Genomic DNA, 12,023 nt, shown 5'->3' with positions numbered 1-12,023 from the left:
CATCTTATACTCGACAACTAATACAACTTGACAATGAACATGATGTTAGATTACTACAGTAATAAGTTACAAATATATTTTATGTAGCAAGAACATTGTGCTCGCTTGCAAAGTGGTGGTTAATCTCAACTCTCAAGCTAGTTGAAATTCAGAGGTACGTATTGCTATATTTGATATTTCTATCTGTTTTGCTTTACAGTACAAACCTTCACAAGCGCTTCTTTATATTTATAATGCACATAAACTGTTCGATAAAATGCCTGAACAAAAATTTGTCTAGGGGTCAACTTCAGATTACCTCTCTTTTCATCTTAGATGATTATATAATGCTGTTGGTATATAATAATGTTGAGATTCAATTTGTACACCAAGTATGTTATGTTGATATTGTAGCATCTGTGGTGTAATCTAGTATCTGAACATTCAGTTTAATTAAATTACCTCAAAATTAATCTAAACTCATAATCCTGAAATTAAAAATTTTCGTGTCGCCCTCAAAACTGCAAATTGGGCACTACTAACGCTATTAACTGCTTATAAATCTGAAGACCTGTGTGCATACTCTTGAACCAGTGCCCCGAACAGCGAAGGTCTCTCTATCAACTTTGAAGGTTTATCAAATTCTTTCACATAACCTGTTTTCAATAAACGATTTCAACTCCCGAACTGATAATTCAGCAAGTTTTTAGCCAAGAATGAGAAAGTTACCTGCATCAAGGACTAGAACACGATCGCAATCCATAACAGTTGGTATTCTATGAGCAATGCTAATAATTGTACAGTCAGCAAAATCCTCTCGAATGATTTTCTGAATAACAGCGTCTGTTTGTGAATCAACCGAAGCCGTTGCTTCGTCCATAAACAAAATTTTGCAATGTTTCAACATCACTCTTCCCAAACATAGAAGTTGTCGTTGTCCCACACTCCAATTATCACCATTATCCACAACTGTAAAAAACATGTTATGTTTTTTTGTTTAAACACACACACAAAAAAAAAAAAAAAAAAAAAACACACACACACACACACACACACACAAATATATCTTTCGTATATCAAAAAGTTACACTTTGGATCAATTTCTAGTACCTGCAGAATCTAGTTTACCAGGTTTTTCAGCTACAACGTTATTAAGTTGACACCGTTCAAGACTCTGCAAAACACGTTATGGATCAGACAATTCAGTGTAATTATGTTGTTATACATGATTGATCCATGCATGCATGGAAACAGAAAATTACGATATTACCCTCCAGATCTCGTCATCAGAATGTTGACCAAGTGGGTCGATATTGCTTCTTACAGTGCCTTCGAAAAGGATTGGTTCTTGAGGAATGATGCCAAACCGAGACCTGACATCATGTAATCCGAGGTTCAAGATGTTGATACCATCAATGGTTATACTTCCACTAGATGGTTCGACCAATCGAAACAGAACCTGGATTAGAGTTGATTTCCCGCCTCCGGTTCGACCAACCACACCTATCTTTTCACCTCCTTTAATGCTTAGGGTAATCCCTTTGATGATTAGTGGTGTGTTTGGACGATATCTAACCTGTACCCAAACAAACATTTAAGAATATCAACTGTTGTATAAGTTGGCCGAGTTGGTTGACGCATCGCTTTAGGGACTAACTCGTCCCTTTCCCCCCAAAACGCCTAAAAAGTCGGTCAACGCTAAAAATTCGAGTAAAAATTGGGCTGAGTCGGGTATGAGTCGGTCAAAGTTTGAGTTGGTCAAAATTTTAATATTTTTAAATTAGATTTTGTGACCTATATCTATATTTGAAATACTTAAGTAATATATATATGTGTGTGTGTATATATATATATATATATATATATATATATATATATATATATATATATATATATATATATATATATATGTGTGTGTGTGTGTGTGTGTGTGTGTGTGTGTGTAGCATTGGCGGAACCAAAATATTTTTTTCACCGGGGCCGAATTTTTTTTATAAAAGCGCTCACATTCACTGTAATTTTTTTTCTTCCATTCTTCCATGAACATACAACCTTTTGGGGCATGGGCTTTTGGGTTGGGGCAAAATATGGAGGCTTTTTGGGCAAAATACAACCTTTTGGGTTGGGGGCAAAATATGGAGGCTTTTGGGCTAGATACAACCTTTTCTCTTCAAAGTAAAGAGTCCAACAATAAAAAAGATGGAGGCTTTTGGGTCATGTACTTTTTGGTTGGGGCAAAATAAAAAATCCAAAATTTTAATCTTAAAAATTTCAAATCCACTAGGGGCAGGTGCCCCCTGCCCCACTCTAGTTTCACCCATGTATATCTGTGTGTGTGTATATATTAATCGCCCGACTCGTCCCCGACCAGACCGACTCATCCATACAAGGTCCCGACCGATTTGTCCCCGACTCATGACTTTTACAACCTTGAAAATATATATCTATATCACTCTTAAAAAGGGCTTATATCTAGTATTTTTCGATCCCATAGTTGTGAGCTACCTGCAAATCTGTAAGCTCTATATTGCCATGCGAAGGCCAGTTTGAAGGAGGTGGGTTGTCCTTGTTCACCCATTCAGCTTCTGACGGTATGTTGATGAACTGTTTAATCCTTTCAACCGAAACCATTTGGTTTTCGACACTACAGCTCATCAATAAAGCCCAAAACAACGCACTGTTGAGTGACAACCCGTACGATAGCGACATTCCAACGTTCTCTGATCAAGATTGCCCGTTAAGCTTAGTTCCCTAAATAGAAAAAAACGCTCACGCAAATTTTAAGTTACCTGGTTTGACGATGCTGCTAGGTAAGATGATCAAGAACACAGTGGAAACACATAGAAATAAGCTTCCAAGAAACTCCAAACGGAAACCGACCCACCCGTTTGCTCCGTTATTGTGAAAATCCATTCTTAGGTTCCCGTTCACTCGATCCGCGTTTTCCTGTATAAACATGTCTTGCTTTCCGAAACACCGAATTGTCGTAACTCCGGATATGCTCTCCGAGAAATGGTGAATAACAATTGCTTTTGTAATCGAGTCAAGTCGTGTTATTTCACGAGATGATACAATATAGTATCCCTGAAAGAAAAGAAAAAAAATAGGATCAAAACGAGTTCTATAAGTTACCTTATCGTATCTCATATTCCAACGTAACACAGATTAAACCTACCCGATACCAAAAATTGAGCCAACCAAGAGGAACCAAGAGGAACACAGTTGGCCAAGCGTACTGACACGTGATTATGATACTACCAATCAATGTTATGTATAAGGTAAGGACCATGCTCGTCATAAACGGAAGAGATATATCGATGTTTGCTTGATCACTCGATGCCTGTAATAAAGAACAGATAACTTTAAGATGGTTCTGTAAATGTCTAGCAGTTATTTCAACAACAAAAAGTTACCGAAGAAGTTGACTTTTTAGTCAAAATCAAAGTCAACTGGTCAACCTAAGTCAACAATTGGTTGACTTTGGTCAATTTTGGAGAAAATGACCGAAATTAAGTTCAAAATAGTTAACAAGTCAACAAGATAGCCCATTGGTTGGGGCCTGAGTTCCTTGGTCTCAGGTTCGAATCCTGTATAGGACGAATATTTAGTGGTGCCTAAGGATGGGTTGGAAACAGCCAGGGAGTAATCCTTCTGGACTGCGTACATCAGAGTATGGGGTCGGATTACTCGCCCTCCCGGGTAGCCCGAACAGGGAAAACCTTCTACCTTTGAACCTTGACCCAAATTAAGTTCAAAATATAATCTAATAATTGACATTACCCTGCTAAGAATTCTTCCTGAGGGTGTAGTATCGAAAAACGACATTGGAGCATGAAGGATACTGTAAAGGATCCGTTTAAAGAAGATCTGCGAAGTTTTAAGTCCGAGGATTGTCGAACAAATAATTCTACAAAATATCAAAATGAACGAAACACAGGCAATAGCCGTATAAACTTCTATAAACTGCCACGGGTCGAAAGATGCAGCGTGATCATCGGACGTTTCGTAAGCCAACCAATAATCGCTCGTCATCTGCGTGCCTTGCCACATCAGCGAGAACGATATAACGAGAATTACACCCCACCATCCAAAAGCTTCTGTTACGTAAACCTTGTAAACACTCGCACCGACTCTTCCCGTTTCCCTCTCCTCTTCTTTAATTAGCTTCGATGTTCCTATCATCGAACTAGACTTCGATTGTTCGATAGGGATTTGAGTAGGAGGTTTATGAAGAGGTTTAGGAGAGGTACGATCGGGTGTGGTGGGTCCCATTTCTACTAGGTGCATTGAAGTTTCGTGGGCGGAAACTAAAGCTTTGAAATCGAGCCCGGATTCTAGTAGTTCGTTATACTTTCCTGATTGGACAATCATCCCATCTCGCATCACCTGACAGAATTCAAGTTAAATGGACGTATGAAAAAACAATCATAACCGTAATCAGATAGCACTGTTGTAAAAGTCGGCTGACGCGTCGTTTTGGGGACTAATTTGTCCCGTTTTCGCCCAAGAACGCCTAAAAATTCAGTCAACGCTAAAGTCGGGTCAATGTCGGTCAAAGTCGGGCTAAGTCACGTCTCAATCGGTCAAAGTCAGTCAAAGTGAATATTGGTTTTTTAATATTTTTAAAAAATTAGATTTTGTGGCCTATATCTATATTTGAAATATTTATGTTTTATGCTTAATATATCTATGTGTAATATATATATGTTTAATTTATTTATCACTAAAAGTCAATGTCAGTCAACGCCCGACTCGTCCCCGTCTCATCCCTCCAAGGTCCCGACTGACTCGTTTCCGACTCGCGACTTTTACAACCTTGTTAGATAGTATGCTACTTACTAAGATCAGGTCAACATTATGAAGGAAGTCAACTTGATGTGTGACGAGTAAGACTGTCTTGTTTCGCAGGGCTCCCCTCACACACTCCTGCAAAAAAAAAAAAAGAAAAAAGTTCTGTGAGAATTTGAACCGTATGACAAATGTAAAGATTTCGATCGTAAGGTGACAACCTTGAATATTTCCGAACCAGTGTGAGCATCAACAGCACTAAAGACGTCATCAAGTAGATAAATGTCACAATCTTGATAAACGGCTCGAGCCAGTTGAATCCTCTGTTTCTGGCCACCACTTAAGTTAATCCCACGCTCTCCGATTTCGGTTTCGTCACCGAATTCCATCATTTCCAAGTCTTTTTCTAAGCAACAGTTCTTGATTACGTCATTGTATTTCTGTCTATCCATAGGTAAACCAAAAAGAATGTTATCTTGGATCGACCCGTTTTGAATCCATGCTGTTTGCGCAACATATGCTGTGCTCCCACATACCCTCACCTGATATAATATCAACAAGGTTTACATCAGTTTTCTTAAATTATAAGGTCATATCTTTTTTTTTTTTTTTTGAACGGCAGTACGGGATCACCCAGAGAGGACTTAACCACCCACACGTTTATCTCCCTGCAGTTGCATAACCCGCCCTTAACTGCTGTCCAGGAGGAAACTCGGCCCAATCCGAGGGCATGGGCGGTAAATCCCCCTCCCCCACTGTCCCCACAACGCGATGTGCGGAAGGCACCCTTGAGTGGATTCAAGGGTTAAGGGGCAACCTTGTTTGCAATGTTGCATCCCAAGGGAGTCGAACTCCTGACCTCTCGCTAAGAGAGGCTGGCCTATACCTGGCAAATAGGTCGGGTTGGGTCGAAACGGGATATAGGTGAATGAGTCATATTTTTAGATTGGTCAAACGGGTCGGATCTAAATGGGTTGCCAATAACGGGGTGATGGTACCTTCCCAGAGATTTTGTGCAATTCACCAATAACGGATGAAAGAAGAGAAGATTTTCCCGAACCTACGGTCCCCACAATCGCTGCAAGTTGACCTTTTTCGATCTCGATGTTCAAATTCTTGACTACCGCACCTTCAGCAGCTTCATCGTCCCAACTAAAATAACCATCTTTGACCTCGACCGCCATGCTGCCGCCACCCTCCTGCCGGTCAACCACTCTCTCGTTTATTTCCTTACTCAACATGAAATCATCCAATCGTCCCAACGAGATAATCGCTTGCGAAATCGAGATCAACGACTGAGGAAACGTCCGCATCGGCTCTTGCAAGTTCTTGAACAATGACGTGGCGGTGAACACCGTCCCCGCATCAAGTGGGACCCCAAATAAAATCGCACTACCAAACGTGAGCGAAGATATAAACAAAGGCGCACTCCACAACACAATCATATTTCCACCTATCGAGATCATGAATTTTTTAAGCCACCCGTATTCAGACTCGCGAATCGCTTGAATCCTCTTGTTGAAATGTTCTTCCCATGCTTGAAACTTTATCACCCTCATGTAATTAAGCATCTCGTTCGTCGCTTTCATCCTCGAATCACGGTTTCGCATTATACTATGCTGAAAACCGTTGTTCATTTTCGTACCCAGCATCACATACACCATAACTATCAAGATCCCGATCAAAGCTACGAAAGATGGTGGGCCCAGATACGCGTAAAGTATAGCTAAAGCTAGTATTATTTGAAATGGCATGATCCAAATAGAATGCAATTGAAGCATCATATTCGAAAGTTGTTGAGCATCAACCGCCATGTAGTTAACAATTTGTCCAACACCGTGCGATTGTCGAGCCGAACAAGATAACCGTAACCCCTTTTTGTATAATGCGGTTATCAACGTCGATCGAATTAACATTCCAAGCTTTTGCGAGTTAAAATTGAATTGATGTGAAGATAAAACTTCGATAAATTTTGCAATAAGAAGGATTAGTATCAAGTAATACCCTTCATACGGGGATGATCCTTTTCCCGATGTGAAGTTAACGAATCGTTTAATCATTAACGGGCCAACGTTCATAACACATAACCTAGTAACTGCAAGAAACGCAGTGAAGGCTGCACGTTTCCAAAAACAACGAATCAATGTGATTCCAACCGGATGTTTCGGGTTTTCGTGATCTTTAGGCCAATTCGAATCGAAAAGGTTTGACATTTTCTCGGCCCGATGTTCAGGCGAAAGTGTCGGGACGTCGTCGAGTTTCAAAGGGGTTTTGTACCCTTCACTCAACAATGGGTTCATCCATAACCAAAAGACTTTCGAAACGATCGAAGCTTTTGCCCATCCACTTACGTTTGATGACGTGTCAAATTCAGTTCTCAGTTTGATTCCAGTTGATCCAGTTACAGATACAACTAACAGGAAAATCGAAAATGGTAATGATACGAGTGAGATTATGTCCTCAAATTTGTAAAGCAGAGTGTCTTCCCTATTAGAAATTAGTCGGATCGTACCAGAAGAAGCCAATAGAGCTATGCAAAAAAAATTCACTACCCAGAAAACACGAATATATAACGGATGAGTTACATCTTGAATTAACTTCTTTCGGATAAATAAAACAAAGATTACGAAAAAAGATAAAGCTTGAATCAACCAACAGAACCCAACTATTAGTTTCCAAGGACTCTGAGTTTGTTGTGTGAACGCCAAAATCGATGAAGCAGTAGACAAAATCGTTAAAACGATTGTTGCGAGTAAAGATGACTTAAACTTGAGATTGGTATCAGCAATATCTCTACTTTTGGTAATGAGAGGTTCATTAACAGCAGATGTGTTGTTATGTGAAGTGAATCTTGAATTGATTTTTCGAACAGCGAAAACAAATAAAATGAACAAAAAGATTACATCAATGGAGGATAAAAGTAGTCTTTGAGGACATGGTGATAGGAATATGAATCTAAGCCATTGAAGTATGAATGAAGCTCCTGATGCATCTTCTGCCATAACAGAGGTTGAAGAACATGATACAGAAGTCATCCAGTTTGAAGAACAAATCATACTTATTTTTAAATAAAAGTTGTTTTTTTTTTCTTTTTCTTTCTTTTTTCAAACTAATTGATCTGTATCATGTAAGAAACATAGGAGAAGTGTATCATCTGAAGAATCTGGTCAACAGAAAGTGTACTTGTCCGAAAATAATTAATTGAAAAAAATTGTATATTTGTATACCAAAGAGAAATAATAATTAATAATTACTCGTATATTAAATAAGTAAATAACACAGTGGTAGTTGTATAACAATTAAATAACAAATACTAAATAAATTATGTGATAAAAAGATGTCTATTAGAAAAGCTATAGGTGAGAAGCACGTTGGTTTGAGTGATTGAAGTGAGTTTATATTATATATATTTTTTTAACTATATTATGAGGTTAACTATATTATGAGGTTAGTCCCTGATGTTTGTTAAAAAGTTATACGGACGAGTCTAAAGTTTTTTTTAACGTTGATGACTCTAATGTTTGCATATGTTGCGCGGCTGGTACCCGATCTTGACGACTTTAGTCAAGCTCTGTTAAGTGACCCATGTTCCTTACATGCGAGGATAATTTTATTATGTCAGTTTCTAAACTTCATCTTCTTTTCCAAATCTAAACCCCAAATATAACCTGCAAATTGAACAAATCTAATTGTACAATAATTCTCGTGTACCGTAATAAACAAATCCATTAATAAACAACTTATTTGTGTACGTACACTTTTGTTTCAGGTGAGGCAGCCCTTCCTTCTGCTAATCCGGCCATTTCCGAACCTGTCTTTCTCATCCCATAAAATGGAAGGAGTGAAGCTGACTAAATTCAATCCATAAACTCGAAAACGAAAGTTCGTTCCATTTCGTCAAGAAGGTAATCCACATCTGATGTGTATATCCATTAATAATTTTCATAAAAATCTTAATAAACATCCAATGAAATTTTCAGACCTTTTAATATTCCTTGAATACAAATCATGGCTACTGTGCATTGCTTATAAATGAAATATTCCTTTTCTCTCAAAATTTCAACAACAAAGGTAGATCAACGTACGATAATTCCAATTGAACAGCAAATTGATTAATCACAAGAAACCCAACTACGGTGAAATATGCCGGCGGTCGGCGATGAAAAAAGGCGATCGGCGATGAATCGAAGCCTCTAGTTGATAATTTCGATGTTCAAATATAAAAATCAAGTTTTTCTCGATAATGTTTTTGTCATTTTGATCTAATTTCGATTTTCATATCTAATTCCAATTTACGGTGTTTGTTATATGATATACAAGATCTGAATATAAAAAATGAAGTTTGATTTTAGTTTATGGGTTTCTTGAGTTATGTTCTTGCCAGGCAGCGTTTAGAAGAAGAAGATGATGAATTGATGATGATTATGATAAATTTAGCAATTCCAAATCTGAACCATTGTGGTTTTACATTTTTATTTTATGTTTATTTTTTAGTTTTGATTTGTATGTTTATGAATCATATATGGTTTTAATTTATTTGTTTTGATATTAATTTGGTTTTGATTTCAGTATAACTTTGATTTTGATGATGAACGTATAAACTTGGGGAAAACGATGTTTATAATGGAGGAAGAGAAGTATTCAAAATGACGACAATACCCTCATATGTAGGGCACATGGGTCACTTAACGGAGCTTGACTAATGATCGTCAGGGAGGTACCAACCGCGCAACATATGCAAACGTGAGGGGCACTCATGTAAAAAAACTTTAGGTCATCTATGTAATTTTATGCAAACGTTGGGGACCAATCGCGTAGTTTTATCTATTTTTTAAACTCTCTATTAATGCATTGATTAACCTAAATCACCTGGATTAATACAACCAAACCCTTCGATTAATGATTAATTGTTGAGATATTTTTTATAAAATAAAACTCCCGTTCTTAATTGTTTTTATGTGTTATTTGTTCACCGAAGGTTGATCTATAGGTAGTCTCAACCTCTAATTGTTTGCATTTTACTTTCTCATACGTTGTCATCAACAAGATTAAGTTATTAAGTACCGTTGATATAACGTATACATGTTATGGGATAAGCACGTTGGTTGTGTGATTAGATTTACGTATATGTTTGTTGCTCTCTTCATTTTATCTAGTTATTCAAGTAAAATACTTCAAAGTTTGTTACGTAGTATTTTTCTTAGCATTTAGCATATCTATCATATTTTTTTTTTTTTTTTTATATAAGTAAAATTAAAATCTTAATTTTTTTAATCATTTTTCATTACAATAATAATACACCCATCGTTATTTTGAATGATTGTACGTGGCTGGTTGACCTAACCAACCTAATTACTTGTTTTGAATGATTCACGCGTTTTAATAAAATATTCCCTCCAATTACTGATTAGTAATTGGGATTTACACGCCACCGTGGGTAGAGAAAGACAAAATTACAAACGTAATTTGTGAATCAATGTTTAGTGTGCATCAACCGGTTTGTGAATCTATGTTAAGGTTTGCAAATCATTGTTTAGTTTATAGATTTGTGGAATGAATGTTAGGTGTGTGAATCTAGTTGTAAATCGAAAAACTTAGGTTTGTGAGTGTCAATTTTAGTTGGTTGTACACATGTTACTTGTATAATGATCTATCATGATTACTTGTATCATTTTTAATGTTAGTGTGTAATTGTATAATGATCTATCATGATTACTTGTATCATTTTTTAATTTTTTTTTTTTTTTTTTGAAAAGCTCAACATAATTTTATAAAAACCAAAAGGCTGTGAAGGCACAATTACAAATCTAAGCCCACAAGATGCGGACTAAAAAGCAAAACGCCAAAACAAAAGACCAAAAATAAAAATGCCAAATACAAGGGAATAAAAAATAGAGAAATACAACAATCTAGGATTTGGTCTCCAAACCCCCAAGTCTTTTGTGATCTTGCATTTTCTATTTGAAACCCACAAATGTGTCAGGATTTTCACCTCTCCAACAATGTCTTCATTTAGAATTGTGTTTCTCCTTTCAACCGAGGCATGAATCAACTTATTCCTCCATTTTAATGTTAGTGTGTAAAATGTATTTAACAGTGATTTCAGTGAGTATAATATCCTGCTTACCCCTTAACAATTTTTTATTTTTTTTTATTTTTTATTTTTTTTTCATATACAATACATAATAAAGGGAGGTGATTCGTACACCACCTTATTTTGGCCATACACCACCAAAACAATTATTTGGACATTTTTACCCTTCCTTTTATTCCCCTTAACTTCTCAAAGCAAGGGTAGAAATGTCCAAATAATTGTTTTGGTGGTGTATGGCAAAAATAAGGTGGTGTACGGATCAACTCCCCATAATAAAGGGTGAGAATCTCATAAACACTCATTCCTCGTGAAAACAAACTATATAAGTAGGTTCAATATTAGGTACAGAACACGGAGCTGAGTAGGGAACCATATTACTTGATTTTCTGCTTCTATTTTGATTTGCCCAAGACTTAGACCAAGTGTACGCCACTACTTAGATCGATAGAAATCATCTTTCACAATGGAGGTTAATATCGGTTAGTTTTTGAATAACGGTGCTAAAAATCGGCACCAGTCAATCGTGGTGATAAATGATGATGATTGTACTTGTTAATTGAGACTGACACTGACACTTAAAATGGGTCCATTAGGTTAAATTCATAAACCAGTTAGATATTGTGAACATTAATAAATAATAAAGAGTATAAAAGAAAGGGGTCCAATCACTATTCATCTTAAGCTCAGAAAAATAAAAGGTCCAACAAGACCCGTTGAAACTCATTTCAAATACGTACAACATCTACAATATTGCCGACTATGTCAAAACATTGCCGCTGCCAAATGTTTCAATTTTTAGTTTACGTTTCAGTTTTCAGTTTTGAGTTTTGCATTTTACTTTCCAGTTTCGTGTTCCAATTTCGTGTTTCGCGTTACAGTTCTCGTTTCAGTAGTTAGTTTCACGTTTTAGCTTTCAGTTTCACATTTCAAATTTTAATTTCGTTGCGTTCCAGACTTTAAATGTTCAGTTTCGCGTTTCAGTTTTCATTTTCTCGTTTCAGTTTTCAGTTTCATGTTTCAGTTTTTAGTTTCAATTTTGCTTTTCGCATTTCAATTTTAATTTTCACGTTTCGCCTTTTAGTTTTCAATTTCACGTTTTGCATTTAAGTTTGCGTTTCAGTAACGTAAAACGTATATTTGAAGGTGAAACATGAAATGGAAC

The 12,023-nt window shown here is 36.7% G+C and overlaps 1 protein-coding gene across 1 annotated transcript; it reads right to left on the bottom strand.

Moving 5' to 3' along the window:
- Nucleotides 1-534: 534 nt before the first annotated feature.
- On the bottom strand, nucleotides 535-7,925 carry LOC139877786 (ABC transporter C family member 14-like). Its single transcript, XM_071865207.1, has 11 exons — nucleotides 5,766-7,925; nucleotides 4,989-5,309; nucleotides 4,819-4,905; nucleotides 3,760-4,365; nucleotides 3,155-3,319; nucleotides 2,769-3,063; nucleotides 2,485-2,699; nucleotides 1,250-1,555; nucleotides 1,090-1,153; nucleotides 709-948; nucleotides 535-635 (listed from the first exon to the last, which is right to left on the bottom strand). Exons 1-11 carry the CDS (start codon nucleotides 7,821-7,823, stop codon nucleotides 535-537), a joined length of 4,458 nt encoding a protein of 1,485 aa, XP_071721308.1. The 5' UTR covers nucleotides 7,824-7,925.
- Between the last annotated feature and the right edge of the window lie 4,098 nt (nucleotides 7,926-12,023).

This window comes from Rutidosis leptorrhynchoides, chromosome 11, assembly GCF_046630445.1.
Source record: "Rutidosis leptorrhynchoides isolate AG116_Rl617_1_P2 chromosome 11, CSIRO_AGI_Rlap_v1, whole genome shotgun sequence".
In the NCBI taxonomy this organism is placed as follows: Eukaryota; Viridiplantae; Streptophyta; class Magnoliopsida; order Asterales; family Asteraceae; genus Rutidosis; species Rutidosis leptorrhynchoides.
The sequence above is the reverse complement of the archived record's forward strand: the minus strand, read 5'-3'. Positions and strand labels throughout refer to the sequence as shown.

What these genes read in the sequence shown, in the direction of transcription:
- LOC139877786 (XM_071865207.1), bottom strand. Translation starts at nt 7,823, where the DNA reads ATGATTTGTTCTTCAAACTGGATGACTTCTGTATCATGTTCTTCAACC. An exon ending in TAGCAGCATCGTCAAACCAG is followed by an intron (nt 2,700 to 2,768) that starts GTAACTTAAAAT and finishes AATCTTGATCAG; the next exon opens with AGAACGTTGGAATGTCGCTA. An exon ending in CTGATGACGAGATCTGGAGG is followed by an intron (nt 1,154 to 1,249) that starts GTAATATCGTAA and finishes CGTGTTTTGCAG; the next exon opens with AGTCTTGAACGGTGTCAACT.